The 26,211-nt window shown below is 43.9% G+C and overlaps 1 protein-coding gene across 4 annotated transcripts; it reads right to left on the bottom strand.

Annotated features, from left to right (window-relative positions):
- Window positions 1–94: 94 nt before the first annotated feature.
- Window positions 95–26,206, bottom strand: NABP2 (nucleic acid binding protein 2). 4 transcript variants are annotated; one of them, XM_066616516.1, is made up of 8 exons: window positions 26,191–26,206; window positions 16,659–16,767; window positions 14,030–14,123; window positions 9,001–9,139; window positions 5,744–5,815; window positions 5,357–5,438; window positions 3,796–3,859; window positions 95–1,916 (listed from the first exon to the last, which is right to left on the bottom strand). In XM_066616516.1, the coding sequence occupies exons 3-8, from the start codon at window positions 14,106–14,108 to the stop codon at window positions 1,714–1,716; spliced, it is 639 nt and encodes a 212-aa protein (XP_066472613.1). In that variant the 5' UTR covers window positions 14,109–14,123; window positions 16,659–16,767; window positions 26,191–26,206; the 3' UTR covers window positions 95–1,713. The 4 variants fall into 4 exon arrangements, with proteins under 4 accessions (XP_066472613.1, XP_066472612.1, XP_066472611.1 ...); XM_066616515.1 differs by lacking the exon at window positions 26,191–26,206 and adding an exon at window positions 25,826–26,001; XM_066616514.1 differs by lacking the exon at window positions 26,191–26,206 and adding an exon at window positions 17,187–17,245.
- Window positions 26,207–26,211: the final 5 nt, after the last annotated feature.

The following is a 26,211-nucleotide window of genomic DNA, read 5'->3' as shown; positions in this document are numbered from 1 at the left end:
TACAACTACCAATGTTTATTCCACAGGATGAAGTGAGAGGGAAACAATGTTAACCTTGCGTTATAGACCATGTCAAGAAGGCTGCCACACCATGTCACAGAACTAGATTTATTCAGATAGTGTTACCCATACAGTTATGTCCTTTTGTCCTAGATATGAAAGCAAAAACAAAATTACCACCTTGTATATGGAATGATCCACTTACTCTGATCAAAAACAGTTGCAAGATTAGAGGACAAAGGATTAAAATACTTATTCCCCAGAACATTCATGGAGTAGTACATTCAAACAGCCACATAAGATTAAACAACTGTGATGTTCCTTCAGAAAAGACTTCAATTAAGTACTGTACTGTAATTCAAGGTATTATTTTGGAGTGAATGACAGAGACAAAGAAAAATGAAGAAAATGGGATCCAAAGAGTTGGATAAAAGAGCACTTCAAAATAGTGTTAAATAGGTTTGGATAATAGCCCTAAGTGACAGTTACAAAAAAAAAAATTTTTTTTTCTTTGACATTTTCCTCCTTTTAAAAAAAATGTGTTAACTTTGGCATACATTTAGGGATAACATTCTATTCAATTTTAAGAGTACAGTAATCCCATTTATAACACAGGCTGTTCTTCATGTTCTCTAGATAGCTGAAACCAGGGCCTGGGTAGTACTCTTGCTGCAGTGGGCCTTGACAAGTTCAGAGACAATGCATATAATCTCTGATCTGGCCGCATGTTAGCACTGGCTCTGGACCAAAAGGTCCCTTACAGGTCAAAGCAAATTGTTGCCAACACTGTCAGCCTCCAATACCAACCATGCTAAAACCTACTGAAATAAGCAGAGATTTATTTCAAGTTGCCAGCATAATAATAGTGTTTCCAAATAGAAACCCACTAAAAATATTTTTTTAACTGAACAATTAAAATCAAGTGGGTATCTAAAAAACCCTTTTTAAAAAGTTGTTTCCTTTTCTTTGCCACTTTTCTAATTTAACGTAATCATCAAATATACAGAAGCCCTATACAAGATGCTGTAAGCTATCAAGAATGACTTTGGGGAATTATCAACAGTGGGGAAATATCAACAGCAGTTATTCTGGAATAGTTGCTCTGAATGTGAGTTTGGCTTGGGATAAGTGGCATTAATTCTATTTGTTTGCCTATCTACACCTCTTCCACACAAGACATTCCACAAAAACTGAGCCTCATGAAAATTCAAAACACAACTGTCTTTTATTCCACACTCCTAAAATCACTCAGTCCCAAGGTAGATTCACCACCTGAACTGCAAGTCCAGAGCAAATGCTTTAAGGACAGCAGACTCAGTAAGGAAGCTAAGTTCAATCACATGCCTGTGGGACAGGGGTATGTGGCCTGTGAAGGTAACGGATAGAAACATTATCAAGCAAAATCATTGGGGGAGGGGGCAATTATACTACTTTCCTGCAGAGAGCAAGAATGTAATATACATATACTGGGAATCCTGAAAACAAGTGTGACATAAAATACAAGTATAAACACATTGAAGATCATATCCCTCACTTCATACTCAGTATCTTGTGTTAAAAATACGTTTCAGTGGCTGAATGCAAGTTGGTTTCATAGTCTCTGCCGCAGCTCAGTATTCATCTCTTTTCCCCATTACCAGCTACTCTTCTCCAAAGCTGGATCAGCAAAAAGTGGAGGGAAGAGATTTAAACGCACTCACAACGCTGCACCCGTTATCTCTTGCTGCTTCGCCGTGTCTCTTTACCATTGCTGACTGTGGTGGAGGAGGGACCTGTTCCTGAGGAGCCCCCACTCTGGTGGTTGGGCTGACTTCGTGTGATACGACCGCTGGTGGGGTGGGTGGGGACAGGAGGTGGATGGGTGGAACCACCAGGGCCAGGTGTGATCAGCCCATTGCCATTCTGGGTATCTGTGGCTAAAAAGAAAATAAAGAGAACTAAGGAAAAAAATCTCTGTCACACTAAAACTGTGGAAATTAAGCCATTAAATTCTTTGTTTTCATTTTTATCTTTGAATTTTAATGTATATTGTAAGCCACCCTGGGTGCCAATGAATAAGCAACCTGGTAATCTTGCTGAGATATATGAGAACACCAGAGTTAAAAGGAAAGATATAGGATTTAGTTCTGAACAGTGAGAATTGTGATTACAAACTGCTGGGATTGAAGTAACTAACCAATTTAAAATAGTATTTCAACTGAATGCTGGATTTCTAAAGTGTATACCACTCCATTTCATCAACATATGCTATTAGATGCAGAGAACAGGGATGAAATTAATCGATGAAGAAAGAAAATGAATTTGTGGAAGGTTGGAATAAAAGGTATGGGTCAGAACAAGGTTATATCTGAAAGCCACATGATCATTATGTTGCTAGATATTCTGTTCTATTGTTATTCTTAACAAAATACCAGTTTAAAAGGAATGGGGATTTAATGCCACAGCTAACAACAAAAACCAAGATATTCCATCTCCTAGTTGCCTCTGATTTACAAAAAGTGTAAGAAACTGCCCGAGATTGATCTACAATGAAAGTTTATCATGAGATATTACAACTATTCAGTATACACGTAATTTTCATAGACATATTTGATGAGCATCGAATGATGAGCACTAAGCCTAAAAGCACAGTTAAAAGCAACAGCACTGTTTAAAAATCATTAAACCCACCCCCCCTTTTTTTTTGGTTTAAAGTTGCCTGGAGAACCAAATAAATAAAAATATTTTAATGCTTCTGGAAGTCATGCAGCAATCTTATGCATGTTTACTTGCAGGTAAGTCCCAGCAGGCCCAGTTCAAGCCAAAGTGGAGCCTGACATGACATGTAATTCTGCCACACTCCCCCCCAAAACTCATGCATGCCCCGCCAGCATTGCTACCTCCTTCTCACCCTCTAAGCAGCCAAGGCAGGGGGAGCAACGGGGATACAGCCAGGCCCATCCCTTGCCCTCTTTCAGCTCTGGGCTGCCAGTTTCCTACATGCCATCCTGCTTGAAATTAACAGGATAAGCTGAGCATGCTGTGTTCCAGCACTCCTTGTTCCTCCTGGCTGCCTAGCGGGTAAGGAACTGGCACCAGCTCCCCCGCCCCTTAGGAACTCTGGAAGAAGAGTTAGGCTGCCATTGTCCTGTTCCTCTTCCCACTTGCTTTCAGTGTTAGGGTTCTTAGCTTTAAGTATTAACTTGGACAGAAACTACTTGTCATGTTGCAATGTTACAGCAGTCTGAAACCATCTGCTAAAACAGGTACTTTAAAGTTACATGCTAGTAGCTTGGCCACATCTGCCCACTAGCACTTCAAAAAATAATTACCCTCAATACACAAGAAGGCAGACTTTCAAGAATCATGATATTCCCAAAACGTAAGAGGAGAAGCATAATGGATCTGAACAGATTTCTGCTTCGTTAGGGTTTGCCCAACCCTTTCATACTTTTTCCATGCTTCTCAGCATGATCGTATGCCGAGTAAAGCCATTTCTGTCCATATATGCAACAGGGATCAAATGTGTACATCTGTGGGCTGGACAGAAATGGGTTAAGCACACCAAAAAGGGGACAAGTGCGCACCTAACTCTGTGTAAGATCAGTCTCAAAGGTTTTGCTTGGTGCAACTCGTATGCAGATCATGGGTCAAATGTTGCCCCTGTTCACCCTAAAGAGTTCAGAAAGGCAATATATTGTCCAAACCTGCTTATGGCTGAACTAATCAGATCAGTGACACGTGATGTGCCTCACTCACCCAAGGGGGTTGATTTTCCTCTGGACTATAGGGAGCAACAATTCACTAATTGCCTACCTGCTGATGTAGTGGGTCCTGGTGTGGTTTGGGAGGCTGTGGGTGCTGCATTGTCATTCTGTGTCTGAAAGGGGAAAAAAAGCAAACAGCTGCTCAATTTCCTGACACATGCAGAGACTCCTGAGATAAAACTGCCATTTGTACAGATGGTGGCAGTCCTGTGGAAAAAAACCCCCTGAAAATCTGGTTTAAAAAAATCAATCCATCAAGGGAAATATTGAGAAAGAAGGTAAAAGACTGATGTTCTAAGTACATTATGGAAAACGGCTGGGATTCTAAAACCAGGATCAAGATTATGCAGGGCAAGAGTATCAACTACCCCAGTGGCTTATTGCTTGTCCAGTCATCAAACCAGAGTGGATCTTGTAGAGAAAATCTCATAGTTCTACACGTTAGAAAGCCATTCCCAGTCATTCCCAAACACACAGCTTAGCCTGGATTCCACCAAGCTGACCAAATTCATAACCTTTAAAAACTTAATCAATAATTTTCAACCACCATGCCACAGTTCATTGGTGTGCCATGAATGGTCAGTAGGTGTTCCACAGGAGTTTGGGGGAGGGTTATTTATTAGTAGAGCCATCAGGTATGTGAGGCCCCTTCCTGCAGTGCAGTATGCCTTCTCAATTGTCCAAAAATTAATGGTGTGCCTCAACAGTGAGCCATGAGATGAAAAGGGTTGAAAACTGCTGAACTAAGCAGATGGAAAAACTCCACCATATGTAGCTTCACCTTCTCACTGTAGCCTTCAGTGCTGTTCTTAGAGGTATAGGAAGCATCCAAGTTCTGAACCTGGCAATTCTATTAGCCCGCTTCTCAATTTTTGGTATTCCAAACTTTTACTTCCTCAATGCAGAAAATTTAATCAGTTCCTGGGGCAAAATATGTCAACAAGGGGGCATATAGAGTAGAGATGTGGTGGGAGGAGGTGGGAAATGTCTCCTACAAGGCTGTGCTGTAAGGGAGAGGAAGATGGAATACTGGGAATTTTGAAAATTGTGGACGGGAATAGGGAATTCTCAACTCTACAAATCAGTATCGTCAAAATCTAAAGGATCTGAAGAAATGGTGTTAAAGACAATACATAGATGGCATTTATGTCCTGTAAAACTTCAAAAAAATAAAGAAATAGCAGATACGTGTTGGTGGAACTGTGGAGTAAAAGGGTCGCTTGAACATATGGGTAACATATGGGTATCTTGTCCCAAAGGAGTTATTTTGGAAAGAGGTAATTAAATAGTTATAAAAATTAATAGGTCAAAAATAATTTTTAATGAAACCCTTTTATTGTTCTCCTTATTTAGGGATGGAAATGAGAATTTAAATAATAAGGAATTGGTAGAAATCCTTATGGGAGCTGCAAAAGTAGAGATTGCGTGTAACTGGAAGGATGTAACAGGACTTTCTTTTCAAAGGTATTTAAGCAGAGTAGAGAGTATTTAAGTAGCTTTAGGGATGACATAGCAGGAACTGCTGAGTGGGTTAGAGATGGCCCGGGTCTGCTTCAAAAATCTAAGCCAAATATACTTCGCTCCCCAATCAGGATAACCTTTATACTCACATTTTTGTTTTGTGATTGCTGGGCAACATACTCTGGGTTTGGCTCACTGAAATTTGGCACTTCAGAGTAAACCATACAAAACCTGAGGCAGGAGAGATTTCAAATTAAAAAAAATGTCAGTAGACTTGGGGGCTGCAACTGCCACTTTGCTCCTTCCTTTTCCCACTAGGCATGCAGTTAGCCTTGATCCAAATATCATACAAAGAAGTCACCAATTCCTTCCATCCTGGAAGCAAAAGAAGCTAGTACTGTGGTTTTAAGAGTACGTATTTTACATTATCTGGAGAAATACTAACCCTGGGAGAAAACATAGCTTTGCATCTCACCTGACCAAATCCACCTCACCAACCCCCAGTTCCAGAAAGAAAATATTAGGACAAGCCTTACTCTCCAACTTTCTGCAGATCTCCTCCACGTCCAGTATACAGTGTCAGGCAGCCTTTGAAGACAGATGCATACCTGACAGGGAAAAACTCACAATTAAAAAAAGAGCACAAAATCCTTCTGACAACTCATTATTGTGCTCAAAACTAATCACTATTTTAGGGAACCCTGTAGCTTGTCACATTTAACTATTATTTGCTTGTCTGATGCATGTCAGCCTACTTGGCTTCAGATTTAAAATAACAGGTCCTGCACTGCCCTGGATAACAATGGGTGCAATTCAGAGACAGTTAAGGGTGCTTTAAAATTTTATTGATTTCACTGATACTTTGGTGCTCCTAGCTTTTTCTATTTTCTAGAGCCTAGACTAGCTCCATCATGGTTCCCTCTGGTTGTTGGGAAGCACCCTACACCTTTTTGTTTCATTCAGTTCATCACTGCCTGCTCCAGAGGATGACAAGCTTTTCTTTTTAGCTCCCCACCTTCTTCCAAGGATCTCAGGGCAACACAATTCTCCACCCCATCCCATTTATTAAGCGAGGGCCCAATCATATTCAGTTTTCCAGGCCCGGTGTAGCTGTGAAAATGGGGCATGCACTGCATCCTATGGTGGGGAGGCAGTCACAGAGACCACCTCAAGGTATGGGAACATTCATTCCCTTACCTTGGGGTTGCATTTCGGTTGCACCGGTGCTGGAAAATTGGATAGGATTGGGCCCACAATCACTCTGTGAGGTAGAATAGAAGCTTCATGGCTGAGTGGGTTCGGAGCGCAAGTCCCTCCAGTTCTAGTCCAACCCTCAACCACTACATCATGGTTGCAAGGTTGGGCATTTGCTGTGGCCTCAGGTTTAGCCAAGGGTTATCCCCCACATCAGCCATTTTCAACCACTGTGCTGTGGCACATTGGTGTGCTGCTAATGGCCCCCAGGTGTGTCATGGGAATTTGGGAAAGGGCCATTGGGGGATGTTAGCCCCCCATTGGCAGCACAGTGTGCTTTGTCAATAGTCAGAAGACTGATGGTGTACCTTGACCATTTTAGTGCCTTGCCAGTGTGCCATGAGCGGAAAAAGTTTGAAAATCACTGCCCCACATTAACAGTACTGACACTTTCATTTGAATGCAGTACGAACAAGGAGGTCAGATGCAGCATGAGATAATTCTTCAATTTCATATACATGCTTAGTGAAAGTGTTCTCTTCTTCCCTTTTACCTTACAGAGCAACACTATGGAAATAATATTTCCAGGACTAGAACAAAGACAGTTGGTCAGGCTGTCTTTATGACTACCTTCCAACTCCCCATGCTCAAGAAGAAATAACTTCTTGATTAGAACTTGATTAAGCAGAGGTAAGGCAAAAATATACTCACACTTCAATTTAGATGTTGCAAATATGATGAATGTAACATACATAATGCAAACATTAACAAAATTGGTTGAGCAAGAACAAGAGTTTGTAGATTAACAATCTGTTGGGGACCCACTGGAAGTGATGTCATGGCCGGAAGTGACATCATCAAGCAAATTAAAATAAAGTAAAACAATTAAATAAGGGAAGATGAGATGGGAAAGCCAGCCCTGTTCCACCCAGTGCATTATCTCTGAAGCATGACTACAATAACCTCAAACCCTCCCGCCCCCGCACACACAAATCAGTAAGATTTTCAGCCCTTCCCAATGCCCAGTTCAATTTCTTACATTTAAGCCAGTTTAGTGTGATTTGGGATGAAATCAGTTTTAAATCCAATGTTTTTTGTTTGGGCTATACTGCGATTCAAAGCTTCCCTCTGAACAGCATTAAAACCCCAGAATGATGAGAAGAGAAAATTAGGCTCCAGTGGGGGGGGGGGGGGGGAGGAGTCTGGAAAAGACAACAACTCTTTCCAATAAAGCAATGGTTCCCAAATCTATTAGCACCAGAACCCACTGTTTTTAAAATGACACACTATGAGGACCCATTTAGCTTCACAAGTCTAAAAAAGAAAAAAAAAATCACCTTTCTAGCTCAAGTCTCTGCTTTTATCCTTTTTAGTGGGGGCGGGGAAAGGCTGCCCTCTTGAGCATTTGTTGAGCTTGACTTCCATCAGATTGAGACTGTTCTTGTTGGTCATGCATTTCCCTTTACCTGACTTTCAACATCAGCCAAGGCATGTTTGCTTACTTACGAGTAAACGTGAAGTTTTGTTTCACTTTCCATAGAACGCAGTACATTTTTTAGCTTGAAGGGAAGAACTTCCTTCTTGGTTTTTTTGGGGGGCTGCGTTCATTGGACTGGGACCATTCTGGTGGCGTTGGATTCTTCTCAGCCTGTCCTTTGCAACAAACCAAGGCACGTTTCCCTACTCCTGACTAAACATGCTATATGGCTCAATTTCACTTTCCTTAGGGCTCCATGCATTTTCCTTCTCAGCTATCAGCTTGCCAGTTTCAGTCTCACAACCCAATACAATCACGACCCAATACAACCGCAACCCACAGTTTGTTAATTGTAATTGGGGTTTACTCTTCACCAGCATTTAAAATCCCAAGAGCAAACTATTGCGATAATTAAGTATGGCTTAATGACCTTGGCTGACAAAACCCTTAACAATGCTTACGGCCAGGGGAGGGTGTGCAGTAGAAGTTTGTACTCAAGTGGGGGTTGCTAATGGCCTCTTCCAGATCCATTAACCATGCTTACTTACAAGGTCAGGCTGTAGGAGGTCCACATTAGCCCAAAGTGGGCAAAGACCAACATTTGAAAACTGTGCAGAGAGAACAAACACTTGAAAAAGCAATTTTCAGCCATTAATGCCTTGGCAATTACAGGGGCACAGACAAGATCACATCCTTTCATTTGAGTTAAACAATACAAAGTAACAACCCTCCTTGGATCTGTACTCCAAATCACCGCTCCATACATACTGCAAGACTGGGGGGGATGGGACTCTTTCATGTCAATCCTATGCAAATGTACACATAAGCAAGCCTCACTCTATTCAGCCAGACTTGCTCCAAAGTAACTGTACATATAATTGCAGCTGTACATATGCAGCTGTACAACTGTATATATTATTGCAGAATTGACAAAATTCAAAAGGCGGGCTATGTGCACGAAAGAGTAACTAGTCTACATTAAGCAACCTTGATCAAGTGTCTCAAGAAGCCCAAGAGTACCCTAACCATGCTTGTTCCCCTCTCCAAGTGTCCCCAACTGCAGAGGCAGTATCTGTTCCTGACCTTCTCCCACTCCACTCCTATTGGAAGGATAATCCATACCCTTTTGTGAGTCGGATGATGTCGCCTGGCTGGATCAGGTTGCCAACATCGTCCCACACAGAGATGTTTATGCTGCCCGTTTTGTCTGCTACTTTACAGGTCCGAACCTCATGGCCATCTTTTGTCTTTGTCACCCGACCTGGTGGTAAAGCAGTTACCAAAATTCAAGGTGAATAAATGGGTGCTGCTTCTTTCAGGTTGGAGACACAGGCTGAAGTAGTACATGTTCCATGCAACCCCCATGGAAGCACTTACATCTGCTTTTCTTTATTCCAAGGGGAGGGGGAAGAGAGAGAGAGAGCAAAGTCACCCTCAGAATGTATATTACAATCACAGTAAAAAGGAGCACAACATTACAGAAGTACAGATTATAAAAAAATTCATAATGCTAAATAGGCGAGAATATTCCAACATGAGTAGCACAGGGGCTGTAGCTCGGTGGTAAAGCACATGCTTTGCATGCAGAAGGTCCCAGGTTTGGTTCCTAGCATCTGCTAGTAGGGCTGGGAAAGAGCCCCTGTTGGCAACCCTGGAGAGCCACTGTAGATAGTACTGGGTGTTATGTTGAGATATGAATTGTATCACGTGCTGTATCACATAGCTGACCATGCTATGTATGAATTTTTTTCTAATTTGCCTTTTGATTGGCATTATCTGATTTTGGATTCAAAATTTTTAATAAGAAGTAAAACACAAAAGCAAAGAATGGACCAAGTATTTGATTCAGGAGATGCAAGGTTTAGGAATACTAGCTGACATCAGCACAAACATTATGCAGGATAACACAACAGTTTTCTGATTCCATATAAGAGTATTTAAATGACAAGAGAATGTTTCCCTTATAGCATTAGTAAAAAGTCTAAGGCTCTCCAGTAACCTGCACTCTACTTTATGGGAGGCTACGCTGCTTATCTATTTCACAGAATATTATTCCTAAGTAGCAGCAGTACTAATGCAATACTAACTTACTCCTGGAAGTTGACAATTGATATAAATCCATACCCAACTGTACATAAGGGAACACTGCAATGTGTTATTACTAAGTCTTGCTAACTTGGACAAAGAATCACCTTTTAAAGAAGCAATTATCTTATATTTAGCTGAGGATAGTCAGGTCATTTAAAAATAAAACCAATCTCAGACAGAATTTGATTCTGGAGGAGGGCTCTGATCTAGCATGCATTATAGAGAACTGGCTGGATAAGTTGGTCTCTCCAGCTTTGTCCGCCAGATTTCTGGGTGCAGCAGTAGCCATGACTACAGAGGCAAGGAGGCAGAGTTGCAATAGCCTATCACAAAGACATCTCCTTTACCAGGTACCTAAAATGGTTTGCCAAGTTTGAGTGCCTTTGAGTCACGCTAAATGGGTAAGGCAGGATTGAAATTCTGTTGGTGTATCACAGACTCCCTGCCTGCATTGATCTCAGTAATGGCCTTGGAGTGCCCCTGACTGGTGGTACTGTGGGACCAATGTCTACACTGAGGCCCTGGTACAGGCAGTGCTTTTTTTGTAAATAAAAAGGTGCAGGAACTCACAACTTGTTAATCTTTTATTTATTTATTTAATTTATTTATAAACCATTTTTTATTGGAGAAATATTTTTTATGTGCTTCCCCCCTAAAGATGAACTGAGTAGACATGCATAGGATTCGGCTGTCAATCTCCACATCCCCTTCCCCCTAGCTACTTTTTCTACACATGGGGAAAAATACTGTACAGGTGCACTTGTAGCGTGTAGTATGTAGTGTGGTACTACTTCAAGGAGAGGAAGCAGTGAATGGATTCCAAAAAATGGCTTACATGAGTTCCATGTAGTAAGATTACTCTAAGCAACTGTGGGAGTAAGAACAAAAAAGGAATTCTTACACGAGAGGGGTCCTTAGGTGCACATAGAAACAGCTACATTTGCAAACAAGCGATTAAATATGGTTTAATTCAGGTATCAGAATACTCTGTGTCTTTGGGAAGGCGCTTGGCATGCAATTGTATGTTCTCTGCTGCCCTGAGCAGCTGCTGTGCATTGCTGGAGAGGAGCTGCAAACGCTGGCTGGTGGAGGGCATGCTTGTGGGGGAAGGATGAGGAGGATCTCTGGCAAGGCTGGACAGCATGTTGTACACACGTAGAATCCCTTTTCACCTGCCCTTAGCAGGTGAAAATGGGTGCAGATATATATCTCTGCCAGGATTAAGAGCCCAATCCTAGGTATGTCTACTCTGAAGTAAGTCTTGTTCTAGTCAATGGAGCTTACTCCCAGGAAAGTGCCTAGGATTGCAGCCTAAGAGCCCAATCCTATGCATGTCTACTCAGAAGTCCACTTTAGTGAACGGGGCTTACTGTGGATAGGATGGCAGCCTCAGGGCCCAATCCTGTGCCTGTCTACTCAGAAGTCAGTCCCATTAGAGGCAGTGGGGCTTCCTCCCAGGAAAGTGTGGAGAGGACTGCAGCCACAGAGCCCGTCCTCTGCCTGTCTACTCAGGCTGCAAGGCTATGACACTTTCCCGGGAGTAAGCCCCACTGAACACAGTGGAACTTACTTCTGAGTAGACATGCTTGGGCTCTCAGGCTGCAAGGCTGCACCAGCCAGTTTCCTTCCCCTCCTCCTCTGCCAAGCCAGTACCTGGGCGTTCTGTGGGTGCCGCAGCCCCTCCCTGGCTGGCTGGCTGTCCATCCGTCCGTCGTCCTCCTCCTCCTCGGCATCAGCGCATGTCCCCCGCGCCCTCCACCGGCTTGGAAGCTGCACGGAGAAGCAGAGCGCGGGGGGAGGGGAGGCGGGCTGGGCTCAGGCGAGAGCTTGGAGATGGGGCAGGAGGGGGTCATTGTGCGGTCAGGCAGGGGCCAGGCACCTGCCCACCCTGCACTCCCCAGCACCCACCCAGCGAATGCCTCTATTTTGCTCTCCCCCTCCTGGAATGCCTCAGAAGGGGAGGGGCCCCTGCAAAAAGGTGCCGGAACTCCGTCCCCCCGCGTTCCATTAGAAAAAAAGCCCTGGGTACAGGTGTGGCTCAGGATGTACTGGCTGCTATGGTAACCATGGACCTGCCTCAGTTGATTTCAGCCCCAAAGTATGCTGCAGAGCACGTTAGACCCTGTATAGCCATATCTCTTCCTGATAGGGTTTAGGCTGAGCACAGCTCCATACCTTCACAGGCAAGGGACGAAATTGTATGGTTTGCCCCTGGAGGTCAATGGATTCCTGGGGGTTTTGAGGGATTTTCCCTGTGCCTGGCAACAAATCTGTAGCTCTAGTCAGCTTTTGGAATGAGGAAATGGCTAGAGCTGCAGATCAAATTGCTCCTGAGCGGCCTCTGCCACATCACATTTTTAAGACAATTCCTAGTTTACTAGGATCTGTGGGTGATGAAATGACAGGGCAGATGTCTTGAGCAATAAGAGGAAAACTCGCAGCGAGTCTGACCGAGTATGGGCTAGAGGATATTAGAAACCACTCTGTGGTGATGATGGCAGTAAAGAAGGCCTTTTTCTCTGCCACTATCATGTCTGCAAAAAGCTGTCCAGCAGAACTTTGCTGTAAGGTGCAAAGCTTGTTTCATCTGGCCTCACAAGGGAATAATTAGGACTACATGGCTGCTTGCTGTGACAATTTTGCTAGGCACTTCACAATAAAAAAAAATCAACCACTGTCACAACTTGGACTCCACACTATCTGTTGGTGTCCCCCCGCCCCCCAGGCATTTGTTGGTCCTATTGTTTTGGATTCTTTTCCACTTGTTTCACCTGAGGATTCAGCCAGGATGAGTGCAAGGTTACTGGTTTGCCCACTTGACCCTTGCCCAGCTTGGCTTATAACAGGGGTGTTCAAAGTTTTTGGCAGGAGAGCCACATCATCTCTCTGTATCGGGGCGGGGAAAAAAAGAATTAATTTACATTTAAAATTTGAATAAATTTACATAAGTTTACATAAATGAATATATTAAAGATGAACTTATATGAATGAATGAAGGTCTTGCAATACCTCAAGGCCTATAAAAGGCCTTGCACAAAGCAAGGCTGGCCTTTCCTTTGCTGTCGCTACTGCATCACAGCTGTGAAACAGCAAGCAGTGGAGGGATCCCTCATCCCACAGCTCGCACGAGAAGTCAAACAGTCGCTCTCAAGCTGACAGCAGTTGTCGGGCCAGTGCGGGCTCTCCAGAGGGCCATTGGAGACTGGGGGCTCCCTGAGGGCTGCATTGGGAGTCCTCGAGGGCCGCAAATAGCCCCAGGGCCAGGGCTTGGGCACCCCTGGCTTATAAAATCAGCCAAGCAGGACTGGCAGAGTGGCTGGGGCGGGTGGTTAATTAATCTCTGAGGGAGGGAGTACTGCCTGTGGTATTAAACAAGGCAGTGGTTCACCTCCTCCTGAAAGAGTCCTCCCTAAACCCTGCAGTGTTGAATAATTTCCAGTCAGAACCGAACCTTCAATGACAGAAACACTGCATCCTGAACAACTGTGTCCCAGTCAAATGCATTCCAGTATTGGACATTTGCATCCATTCTTTTTGCATCCCGGACATTTCTGTCCCAATATATGTATATTTGCATTTTAAAAAGTGTCTTTAATATAAAGGCAGGGCTAGGGTTATGCTTTTACTGCCAGTATTTATCTTGCACCAAACCTGATTTTATATTGTTCTGGATTTAAAAACCTTGTGGGTTTTACATGTGCTAAGAGTCCTTGTGCTGAGACCTGTGGATTGATCTCTTTGTATTTTTATAATCATTTAGATTTGTAGTTTTATTTGCTATTTATTTTGTTAGCTTATACTTATTGTATGGTGTTTTGATATGTTAGCTGCCTTGCGTACCCATTGTGGGGAATGGCAGGATAAAAATCTATTCATCAGACAAATCACTTTGTGAACTGATTGAAAGGAATGGGTAAATATTATTAACAGCAGCAATATGTGGAACAGTCCTGTCCTCATGAATAAAGTTTATGGAAGAGGAGGGCAGGCCGGTCTCACATCTATTCTGCACAAGTGGTTTAATACAAGCTGACCATGCTCCCATCTCCCATATGGCACTCACCTGTTTCCAACACAATGAATATGAGATTCAGATTTTTCAAGCCTGGTTTGATATCCTTTACCAAGGTTTCCGTTGTCATGTTGAATGGCAATATCTGAGCAAATAATTTTTTAAGAAAAAGTCTTAACAAACAGTAAACAGAAGGAGAGAAGAAAAGGTGCTGACTGTGGTAGGTAAGAGGCGAATACAGTTCCTGTTACTTGAACCATATTCCATGCCCTCCGCTAGATGTAGAAACGAAGCCACATTTCAATGAGACCAAACATGGGGTTCTGCTGCACAGACTAGCCCCCTCACTGCCATTCCCAGCTTTCATAACTAGACTATTCAACATCTATCACTCGCAATACATTATTCTGTCCATCCACCATTGCTTAGACTCCTCCCATTTGGTATAATAGAAGAACTTCTGCAACTCAGAAGCTTGCACAGAATACTTTGGCAAGTGTGTTAAGAATGCTTTTTCAATCTGAATTGCATCAATCCTGAATGTTCCTAACACAATACAGAAGATAGAGGAGTCAAACAATTATTTAAATGTAAGATTTAATTTAATTTAAACTGAATTTATATTCTAGTCAATGCAGCTCCTTCATGCCACCTCCATGCATATACTTTTCAAATATTGATTTTGAGTAACCTGTAAAAATAACCATTTGAATGAAAGAATGAATAAAGGTTTATTAGGCATAGAAATAACCATTTAATATAATGAGACTCAACGGATCATATTGTTTAATTGTCTGTTTTAATGCACAGCAACCTATACCTAAAAGTAAAGACCAACACCTTTTTGCAAGTGAGTCACATGTAAAGACCAAAGTATGATATACTACTGCTATAATATGCAATACAATACTTAACCAGGCCTCACCACTATGTCTTGATGCAATTTGGTCCTGAGTCTACTGAGCAGGCAGCAGTACTTGCACAAAATAAGCCGGCAGGATCCATAGGCAGGCATCTATTCCATAGACAAGTCCATGGGACCTTCTATCCAGTCATACCACAAACCACTATTGCTTCTGTCACTTGTTGACCCTTGATCAACATTCTTGACAAAGATTAATCTGAATGTTATTAACTACACTCCAGCAATCTATCCCCTGGGGGCTGGGGATAAGAATAGGCCCTCAGTTTGGCTGTACTTGTCGTAAGAGGCGACTAAACAGCCACCGGGTAGATGGGGCTCGTCAGCCTGGGAAGGCAGCTCATCTGAGAGAAGGAAAACTCTGATCCCAAACCTCCACTGCCTTGTGGCTACATCCAGCTATGGAAAAGGCTTCAGGAGTCAACCTCGAGGCAAAATCCGGAGCCGGAGTCCCTGAGGCAGTTCATGGCTGAACACAGTCACGTTCTGGCAACTCCTGCGATGCCGCTGGAACCAACCGTATTGGCCTCTGCCTTTCCATTGGACCATTTCAGCGACGTGGAGAGGGGGGATTTGCTGCATGGGTAACAGCCTGTCCTCCATATCTACTTTACCCTGGCTTCGCGCACTGGAGAGGACACTCTGTTCCAGAGCCACCATTCAGAGCACGATACCATAGTCTTCCGAGACTAAAGGATGCCAACAAGAACACTCCAGCAAAGGGCACTGGGGTAAATTTATTCCTCAGTACAAGCTACTGAAAGACACTTACGTGTGACTTTGAAAACTTTTCAAGTTCCTTAACATTTGGACCTGTCAGGGCACATATTCCTGGCAGTTACTGGTGCAAAGATTTTGCTGAGCCATGCAGCAAGTTTATAAGCAAGATTTGTAAATGTTACAGTTCCTATACATACCCACCATATGGAAACAGGTTTTGATGGTCTTTCCACAAGAGATGTAAGGTTTGAACTGGGCTCAAGTCCAATTAAGAAAAAAAACCCACTATTTTATATAACTTGGACCAGATATTTGGAATATCATGAGGAAGCTGCTTGAACCATTCAATAATGAGGCTATACTATATCTCTAAAACTAGACGTGAGAGCAAAACGGTTGCCATTTTTGGAATCAGCACCCCAAATTCATCTCAAACTACCATAATGTTTGGGAAAAACTTTTCTGACCCTCAGTTTTGTAGGCCTGTGTTATTAGCAATTCACTCTTCTATTGTTATTAACAAAAACAGAATGTATGCTATTTTGTTCACTTCCAGTCACAGATTTTGGATTTTCTCTCTATGGCATTTGGATTTTTCAACTAGATTAATGCTAGTCTGGTCACATTTTAAATGTTTTCACTACAGATATAAACACACACACACACAAACTATTTTTCCTTTAGAAAAACTGTTTTAAAGTACAAAACAGCCAAATACAAAACGCCACCCTTATTCAAGATTTATAAAACTACTATGTTAGTACCCTTTAATCATTCCAAATGGGGATTATTATAGGATGTTAAGAAGCTCCCCTCAGTATGCTCATACTCAAATCCTGCCCCCACAATTCCACACTGAGGTTCCTGTTATTACTACAGATGCATATTGTATGGCTACCTACAGAGGTTTGCACTTTAATATAGCTTATTAGATTGTTCTACAACTTGCTACACCAGCTTTATCAGATTCTATATGCAAATTAAAAATAATTCAACACTGTACATGAATCATGCTATCACTTCAGCCACAAGCATTACCTGATCTGGGCACTGTACACAAAGAAAACTTCTTTAGCACATGTGGAAGCAGGTCTCAAGGGAACAGATGAAGCATCCTTGCAGGGGTTACAGTTCTGACCACACCACACTACAAGAAGAGGACACCATCCTTGTTTGTACTGAAGCACCATTCAGATGAATGCAAGCAACATGCACCTTCTAGAGGTTTCTTATGCATATATGGTTTCCTAAAGGAGAGAGTCCTTTTAGCATAAGCAAATCACATTCCTTCATCTTCATTATTTGACCTCTGAAGCTATTTATTTCTAATAAATATTGGAAAGAAATAGCTTAAGACTATAACGTAAAACTTAGTAAATATACTGATGAGCAGCTTTTGCTCCTGGAGAACATGAATTTCAGGTATTCTGCCACATGCATGTATATATTAGGCAGCAGGCTAGAAAGCTCATTGAAATCCCATATTCTCCTTCTCCACAATTCTAAGGCTATGGATTACATTTAGAGTAAAAGAGGGTCCCCAACCACTTTCCCAGGGAAACAGACCTGATGGAACGTTGGGCTGCAGACATTCCAGGAAGTATCCTGCAGCGTCCAAAGCAGCCAATCACGGAACAAGGCAGTCCTCCGACATGCAGGAATGTTCCAATCTTTTTCAGCCAATTGCAAGCAGACAGAAAATTAAAGTGACAGTACCACCAACGGATGCATATATAATATTTGCCTGCAGAGGGTGCTATGACGCTCTCTGCTCTTGGGAGAATTTCCAGCTATTTTGCACATTATGAACCGGGATTAATTTGGATTTTCAAATTCGAGTGAACAGCTGCACATGAATTGTGCATCAACACATTAATAAATTGCTGTTATCACCACAAAAAGAAACTCCTGTAACACTGACATATATATGGGCTCAATGTCAGTGCTAAAGTGCTCTACATATATATGTGTGCTCAATATCAGTGCTACAGTGTGTGTGCTCTCTCTCTCTCTCTCTCTCTCTCTCTATATATATATATATATATATACGCGCTCAATGTCAGTGCTACAGTGCTCTACATATATATGTATGCTCAATATCAGTGCTACAGTGCGCGCACGCGCACTCTCTCTGTGCTCAATGTCAGTGCTACAGTGCGCTCTCTCTCTCTCTCTCTCTCTCTCTCTCTCTCTCTCCTTATATGTGCTCAATGTCAGTGCTACAGTGCTCTACATATATGTGTGCTCCATATCAGTGCTACAGTGCGCTCCACTCATATGAGGAGACTGGTTGGAAGGAGGTTGAAAGGGAGGGTAAAAAGAGTCCAACCTCTCTAGAGTGCATGGAGGCTGCTTAAAACAACAGTAATAGAGGCCCAGCAGATGTGTATACCACAAAGAAAGAAGGGTTCCACTAAATCCAGGAGGGTGCCCGCATGGCTAACCAGCCAAGTTAGAGAGGCTGTGAAGGGCAAGGAAGCTTCCGTCCATAAATGGAAGTCTTGCCCTAATAAGGAGAATAAAAAGGAACATAAACTGCGGCAAAAGAAATGTAAGAAGGTGATATGGGAGGCCAAGCAAGACTATGAGGAACACATGGCCAGCAGCATTAAGGGGAATAATAAAAGCTTCTTCAAATATGTTAGAAGCAGGAAACCTGCCAGAGAAGTGGTTGGCCCTCTGGATGGTGAGGGTGGGAAAGGGGAGATAAAAGGAGACTTAGAGATGGCAGAGAAATTAAATGAGTTCTATGCATCTGTCTTCACGGCAGAAGACCTCAGGCAGATACCGCTGCCCGAACGGCCCCTCCTGACCGAGGAGTTAAGTCAGATAGAGGTTAAAAGAGAAGATGTTTCAGACCTCATTGATAAATTAAAGATCAATAAGTCACTGGGCCCTGATGGCATCCACCCAAGAGTTATGAAGGAATTGAAGAATGAAGTTGCTGATCTCTTGACTAAGATATGCAGCTTGTCCCTCAAAACGGCCACAGTGCCAGAAGATTGGAGGATAGCAAATGTCACGCCTATCTTTAAAAAGGGAAAGAGGGTGGACCCAGGAAACTATAGGCCGGTCAGCCTAACATCTATACCGGGTAAGAAGGTGGAATGCCTCATCAAAGATAGGATCTCAAAACATATAGATGAACAGGCCTTGCTGAGGGAGAATCAGCATGGCTTCTGTAAGGGTAGGTCTTGCCTCACAAACCTTATAGAATTCTTTGAAAAGGTCAACAGGCATGTGGATGTGGGATAACCCGTGGACATTAAATATCTGGACTTTCAGAAGGCATTCGACATGGTCCCTCACCAAAGGCTACTGAAAAAACTCCACAGTCAGGGAATTAGAGGACAGGTCCTCTCATGGATTGAGAACTGGTTGGAGGCCAGGAAGCAGAGAATGGGTGTCAATGGGCAATTTTCACAATGGAGAGAGGTGAAAAGCGGTGTGCCCCAAGGATCTGTCCTGAGCCCGGTGCTTTTCAACCTCTTCATAAATGACCTGGAGACAGGGGTGAGCAGTGAGGTGGTAAAGTTTGCAGACGACACCAAACTTTTCTGAGTGGTGAAGACCAGAAGTGATTGTGAGGAGCTCCAGAAGGATCTCTCCAGACTGGCAGAATGGGCAACAAAATGGCAGATGCACTTCAATGTCAGTGTCTTGCACATTGGGGCAAAAAATCAAAACTTTAGATATAGGCTGATGGGTTCTGAGCTGTCTGTGACAGATCAGGAGAGAGATCTTGGGGTGAAAGTGTCGACCCAATGTGCGGCAGCAGTTAAGAAGACCAATTCTATGCTTGGGATCATTAGGAAAGGTATTGAGAACAAAACGGCTAATATTATAATGCCGTTGTACAAATCTATGGTAAGGCCACACCTGGAGTATTGTGTCTAGTTCTAGTCGCTGCATCTCAAAAAAGACATAGTGGAAATGGAAAAGGTGTAAAAGAGAGCGACTAAGATGATTACGGGGCAGGGGCACCTTCCTTACGAGGAAAGGCTATGGCGTTTGGGCCTCTTCAGCCTAGAAAAGAGACGCCTGAGGGGGGACATGATTGAGACATAAAAAATTATGCAGGGGATGGACAGAGTGGATAGGGAGATGCTCTTTACACTCTCACATAACACCAGAACCAGGGGACATCCACTAAAATTGAGTGTTGGGAGAGTTAGAACAGACAAAAGAAAATATTTCTTTACCTCTGCTTGTGGTTGGTCTGTGGAACTCCTTGCCACAGGATGTGGTGACGGCATCTGGCCTGGACGCCTTTAAAAGGGGATTGGATAAGTTTCTGGAGGAAAAATCCATTACGGGGTACAAGCCATGATGTGTATGCGCAATCTCCTGATTTTAGAAATGGGCTATGTCAGAAGGCCAGATGCAAGGGAGGGCACCAGAATGAGGTCTCTTGTTATCTGGTGTGCTCTCTGGGGCATTTGGTGGGCCGCTGTGAGATACAGGAAGCTGGACTAGATGGGCCTATGGCCTGATCCAGTGGGGCTGTTCTTATGTTCTTATGCTCTCTCTCTCTCTCTCTCTCTCTCTCTCTCTCTCTCTCTCTTTACATATATATATATATATATCCCCTCCAAGGTATGCTATGCTTTGTCAACATCCTCAACAGCTCAGGGATCTCTGCACTATCCTTAAAATCATCAGAATAACTCAGGGGTGCCCAAAGTTTTTGGCAGGAGGGCCACATCATCTCTCTGACACTGTGTTGGGGGGCAGGGGAAAAAAAGAATTAATTTACATTTAAAATTTGAATAAATTTACATAAGTTTACATAAATGAATATATTAAAGATGAACTTATATGAATGAATGAAGGTCTTGCAATACCACAAGGCCTATAAAAGGCCTTACACAAAGCAAGGCTGGCCTTTTCTTTGCTGCTGCTACTGCATCACAGATGTGAAACTGCAAGCAGTGGAGGGAGCCCTCATCCCACAGCTCACTGAGAGGTCAAACAGTCACCCTCATGCTGAGAGCTGTTGCGCAGGCCCAGTGCAGGCTCCAACAAATCTCCAGAGGGCCAGAGGCTCATTGGAGACTGAGGACTCCTTGAGGGCTGCATTCAGAGTCCTCAAGGGCCGCAAGTGGCCCCAGGGCCAGGGTTTGGGCACCCCTGGAATAAATCATAATAAATCATAATAAATGAAAAGTCACAATACTTTCATTTTGCAATGAAAGTTTGGCTTCTGCAAAACTTTTTTTGCAGGCTGCAATCCTATACATACTTCCTTGGGAGTTAGCGTGTAGATTCCCAATGGGCCTTAGAGCCCAATCCTACGCATGACTACTCAAAAGTAAGTTCCATTATAGTCAATGGGGCTTACTTCCAAGTTAGTGTGGATAGGATTGTAGCCTCACTTCTCAGTACACAGACATGGGCTTGCAATGCAAACAAATACTGTAATGTAAGTTTCACAGCTGCAACACTGTAAATTTTCTTAACAGCTGCAACACTTGTAAGTTTTCTTAACAGAAAGGGCTAGTGGTATAATTCTTTGGAGTTGTCTAGTGTACTCACTACTTCTGCTAGCTATCTGTAGTGGTGACTCTTCTACAGACAGCAGAAGTTGGCTGAGAATTTCTTTGCCCCAATAAGTTTGCTATAATGGCGCAGAGTAAGGTGCCTCTGAGCCAATACTAGGCACTTCTCTTGAGATGCTGGAGGGTCCTACTTATTATTAAGAATATTTATATATATTTATCATTTATACTTAAAAAAATTTATTTTCAACAACTAACAGTCCAATCCTATCCACACTTGCCTGGGAGTAAGCCCCATTGAATCTAATGGGACTTACTTCTGAGCAGACATGCATAGGATTGGGCTGTAAGGCCCAAATCCTAACCAACTTTCCAGCACTGCCATAGCCAATGGGGCATGTGTTGCATCCTGAATTTGGGTGGTATTCACTGAGGCTTCCTCAAATTAAGGGAATGTTTGTTCCCTTACCTCAGAGATGCATTACCCTTAAGTTGCTGCTGGAAAGTGGGTTAGGATTATACCCTAAATCATAAAATCGGTTCATATGAAGAAATAAATAAAAGCATCATTTCTGGTCTCCATGGAATTTACAAAAAACTAAAAAAGGCACAAGTACCTGCAGTCAATTATTGCAAAAGATGCTATGCTGGAGGTAAATAGGGATAATTGCTCCCCCCCAATATAAGAGAATAGCTACATAAAAGGTGTCAGGGAATGACAAACTGTAATTCTGTGTAAGTCTACTCAGAATTAAGCTCCACTAAATTCAATGGAATGTATGCCCAGGTAGGTGTGTATGGCATTGCAACCAAAAGTAAATGTTTGTTGTTTATTTATCATTTACATCAGCTTAATTTTAAGCAGCATGTACAAGTTTTGAGTCAGACCACATCCTTTTGTCCCTAAGAATGATAAGGAATGGGGGAAGTTGTTCAGAATTTTTGAAACTTGCCATTGAGGTTACAGAAGAGCTGGAAAAACCAGTTTCTTCCCCAGAACAAGGAATGTTGGTAATCTCTAATTATTTAAAGCTGCTAGTCAGGTCAAATTTAGGAGTCACCTTTCTTCATTGCATATTTTTGCCATTGTTTGTACTTGCCTCTGTAACTACAGTATTGTGTATTGGCAACCTTCTGTCTCGAAAGACTATGGTATCGCGCTCTGAAAGGTGGTTCTGGCACAGCGTCTAGTGTGGCTGAAAAGGCCAATCCGGGAGTGACAATCCCTTCCACACCGGGAGCAAGTGCAGTCTGTCCCTGGTCTGTCTCCCTGGCTATGGGCCTTCCTTCTTTGCCTCTTAGCCTCAGACTGTTGGCAAAGTGTCTCTTCAAACTGGGAAAGGCCATGCTGCACAGCCTGCCTCCAAGCAGGCCGCTCAGAGGCCAGGGTTTCCCACTTGTTGAGGTCCATCCCTAAGGCCTTCAGATCCCTCTTGCAGATGTCCTTGTATCGCAGCTGTGGTCTACCTGTAGGGCGCTTTCCTTGCACGAGTTCTCCATAGAGGAGATCCTTTGGGATCCGGCCATCATCCATTCTCACGACATGACCAAGCCAACGCAGGCGTCTCTGTTTCAGCAGTGAATACATGCTAGGGATTCCAGCACGTTCCAGGACTGTGTTGTTTGGAACTTTGTCCTGCCAGGTGATGCCGAGGATGCGTCGGAGGCAGCGCATGTGGAAAGCGCTCAGTTTCCTCTCCTGTTGTGGGCGAAGAGTCCATGACTCGCTGCAGTACAGAAGTGTACTCAGGATGCAAGCTCTGTAGACCTAGATCTTGGTATGTTCCGTCAGCTTCTTGTTGGACCAGACTCTCTTTGTGAGTCTGGAAAACGTGGTAGCTGCTTTACCGATGCGCCTGTTTAGCTCGGCATCGAGAGAATGAGTGTCGGAGATCGTTGAGCCAAGGTACACAAAGTCATGGACAACCTCCAGTTCATGCTCAGAGATTGTAATGCAGGGAGGTGAGTCCACATCCTGAACCATGACCTGTGTTTTCTTCAGGCTGATTGTCAGTCCAAAATCTTGGCAGGCCTTGCTAAAACGATCCATGAGCTGCTGGAGATCTTTGGCAGAGTGGGTAGTGACAGCTGCATCGTCGGCAAAGAGGAAGTCACGCAGACATTTCAGCTGGACTTTGGATTTTGCTCTCAGTCTGGAGAGGTTGAAGAGCTTTCCGTCTGATCTGGTCCGGAGATAGATGCCTTCTGTTGCAGTTCCAAAGGCCTGATTCAGCAGGACAGCGAAGAAAATCCCAAACAAGGTTGGTGCAAGAACACAGCCCTGCTTCACTCCGCTTCGGATGTCAAAAGGGTCTGATGTGGAGCCATCGAAGACAACAGTGCCCTTCATGTCCTTGTGGAAAGATCTGATGATGCTGAGGAGCCTGGGTGGACATCCAATCTTGGGGAGAATCTTGAAGAGGCCGTCTCTGCTGACCAGGTCGAAAGCCTTTGTGAGATCTATGAAGGCTATAAAGAGTGGCTGTCGTTGTTCCCTGCATTTCTCCTGCAGTTGTCTAAGGGAGAATACCATATCAGTGGTGGACCTGTTGGCTCGGAATCCACACTGCGATTCTGGATAGACGCTCTCTGCAAGTACCTGGAGCCTCTTTAGTACAACTCGGGCAAACAGCTTTCCTACAACGCTAAGGAGAGAGATGCCGCGGTAGTTGTTGCAGTCACCCCTGTCACCTTTGTTCCTGTACAGCGTGATGATGTTTGCATCCCTCATGTCTTGAGGTACTCCACCTTCTCTCCAGCAGAGACAGAGGATTTCATGCAGCTCAGTGACGATGATCTCTTTGCAGCATTTTAGGACTTAGGTCAGTTTGGCACTGGGAGGATGAACGAAAATGGCCAACGCCTGCTAGAGTTTTGCTGTCATCACGGTCTCTGTGTCAGCAACACGTTCTTCAACACAAAGCCCCAACATAGAGTCTCTTGGAGACATCCAAGATCAAAGCACTGGCACCAGCTCGACCTGATCCTCACCAGACGCTCCAGCCTTCCCAGCATCAAGATCACACGCAGTTATCATGGTGCTGCCTGCGACACTGACCACTCCCTGGTGTGCAGCAGAGTGAAACTGCAAACAAAGCGACTGTATCACACGAAAAAGGAAGGAAGACCTCGCATTGATACCAGCAAGACCCGGGATCAGAGAAAAGTGGAGGAATTTGCACAAGCGCTTGAGGAATCTCTTCCAGGCCCGGCCGACGCAAACGCATCCAACAGATGGGAACATTTCAAGAATACCGTTTACAACACCGCCTTGTCCATATTCGGCAAGAAGACCAACAAGGCGGCAGACTGGTTTGAAGCCCACTCTGAGGAGTTGACACCAGTCATTGAGGAAAAGAGGAGAGCTCAAGCAGCATACAAGGTCTGTCCCAGTGAGCGCAACCTGCAGGTCCTCCGAACTGCTCGCAGCAAAGTCCAACAGACTGCCAGGAGATGTGCTAACGACTACTGGCTCCAGCTCTGTTCCGAGATACAGATAGCAGCTGACACAGGCAACATCAAGGGGATGTATGATGGTATCAAGCAGGCCCTAGGTCCAACTACAGTATTATAAAGCATAATTCTATGGTCAGAACCAGAGGGTGGGGAAGATAATATGGTTCAACTTAAGTCCGTGTGTCCTTAATCCATTTTCAGCAGGCCTTGGGCCTTTGTAACCAAAGGGATAGGCAAAATATGATCTGAAATAAATAAATCTGACATGCTGAATAACATTAACAATTGCAAGAGGTGTTGCACACCACCTTTCAGAGCGAGATACCATAGTCTTTCGAGACTGAAGGTTGCCAATACAATACAATGACTGGTTGTGTGAATTCTCCAACATGTGTTACCACTATGCTTCACAGTGTGTGATGCACATTTTTTCAGGATTCAATAAGCTAGTCTCAAAGCATTCACAGGCATAGGCCCCAATCTGATTCAACTTTCAAGTGCCAATACAGCCATGCCAATAGGGCAGTGTGCTGCATCCTGCTGTGAAGGGGGGAGGGAAGTCGCTGAGACTTCCTCAAGGTAAGAGAACCTTTGTTTCCTTACCTCAGGGCTACATCCTGGCTGCATTGGCACTGGAAAGTTGAGTAGCCTTGGGCCCTTTGTTGCCATGTGAAAAACAGCAAGTTCCACCTAATGCTGTAAAACAGGGCTGTACAGACTGACTTCAGGCATAAGCTGTGCTGGGGCTTGGGCCCAATAAGTGCTTTCAATGTCAGGTCCAATTGAAGAGCAAAAGAAATGATGGAAATAAGTCTGAGCAAGTACAAAATGCTTCAGGGATTGGGAGAAGCATTTCCAAAGAGAAATGAGCCCTGACATCTCCTTTTTGAAAAATCAAATATTGTTTGGTGCTTTCCTATCCCTTTATTCTGTTTATAGTCAAACTGAGAGAGAACCAGAAGACCATTCAGAATCCAAGAGGCACAGACTAGAGCCCAACCCTAGGCATGTTTACTCAGAAGCAAGGCCCATTGTAGTCAGTGGGGCTTACTCCCAGGTAAGTGTGGATAGGTTTGCAGCCACAGGCATTAGTCCAGGGGGAGGCTGGGGAAAAGCAGCAGGGTGATGTTAGAAGCACTCAGGTGCTGCTTCTAAAATGCTTTCCAAAGGGCTTCCCTAAGAGGGAGCATCAGCTTCAGCAGAAGGCAGAGTGGTAGTCCTGATGCTGGCTGAAATCCTGTGCACACTTACCTGGGAGTAAGTCTCACTGAAGTCAGTGGGACTTACTTCTGAGTAGACATGTGCTGTGAGTTGTGTGTGTGTTTCTTCCATAGCAGTCAGCTCGGAGAACACTTTTTGTGAACAAAGCAACAATGAACAATCATAGGCTGGTGCTACATTGTACTTCCTTCAGGGTCGAAGAGGCGCCACACTCGTTCCAACAGCCTGTAAGGAAGCCCCACCCACCCCGACAAACCCACAAGGAAGCCCCGCCCTCGCCGGTCCCTACCCCGCCCTGGTCTCTTTTGTCTGTGCCCGGAGGGGAGGCGGCGCGTGCCAAACCATAGAGTTCGACGGCTTTGGATGCCTAGAGAGGTCAGAGAAACATTGCTTACATTTCTTCCCCAGCGGGCGAG

This window comes from Tiliqua scincoides, chromosome 2 (assembly GCF_035046505.1).
Source record: "Tiliqua scincoides isolate rTilSci1 chromosome 2, rTilSci1.hap2, whole genome shotgun sequence".
Classification (NCBI taxonomy): Eukaryota; Metazoa; Chordata; class Lepidosauria; order Squamata; family Scincidae; genus Tiliqua; species Tiliqua scincoides.
The sequence above is the reverse complement of the archived record's forward strand: the minus strand, read 5'-3'. Positions and strand labels throughout refer to the sequence as shown.

Coding starts and splice junctions, on each gene's coding strand:
- NABP2 (XM_066616516.1), bottom strand. CDS start 14,108: ATGACAACGGAAACCTTGGTAAAGGATATCAAACCAGGCTTGAAAAAT. Junction 5,816..9,000: donor ATCATCCGACTCACAAAAGG/GTATGGATTATC, acceptor TTTCCCTGTCAG/GTATGCATCTGTCTTCAAAG. Junction 5,439..5,743: donor GATCTGCAGAAAGTTGGAGA/GTAAGGCTTGTC, acceptor CTCCTGCCTCAG/GTTTTGTATGGTTTACTCTG.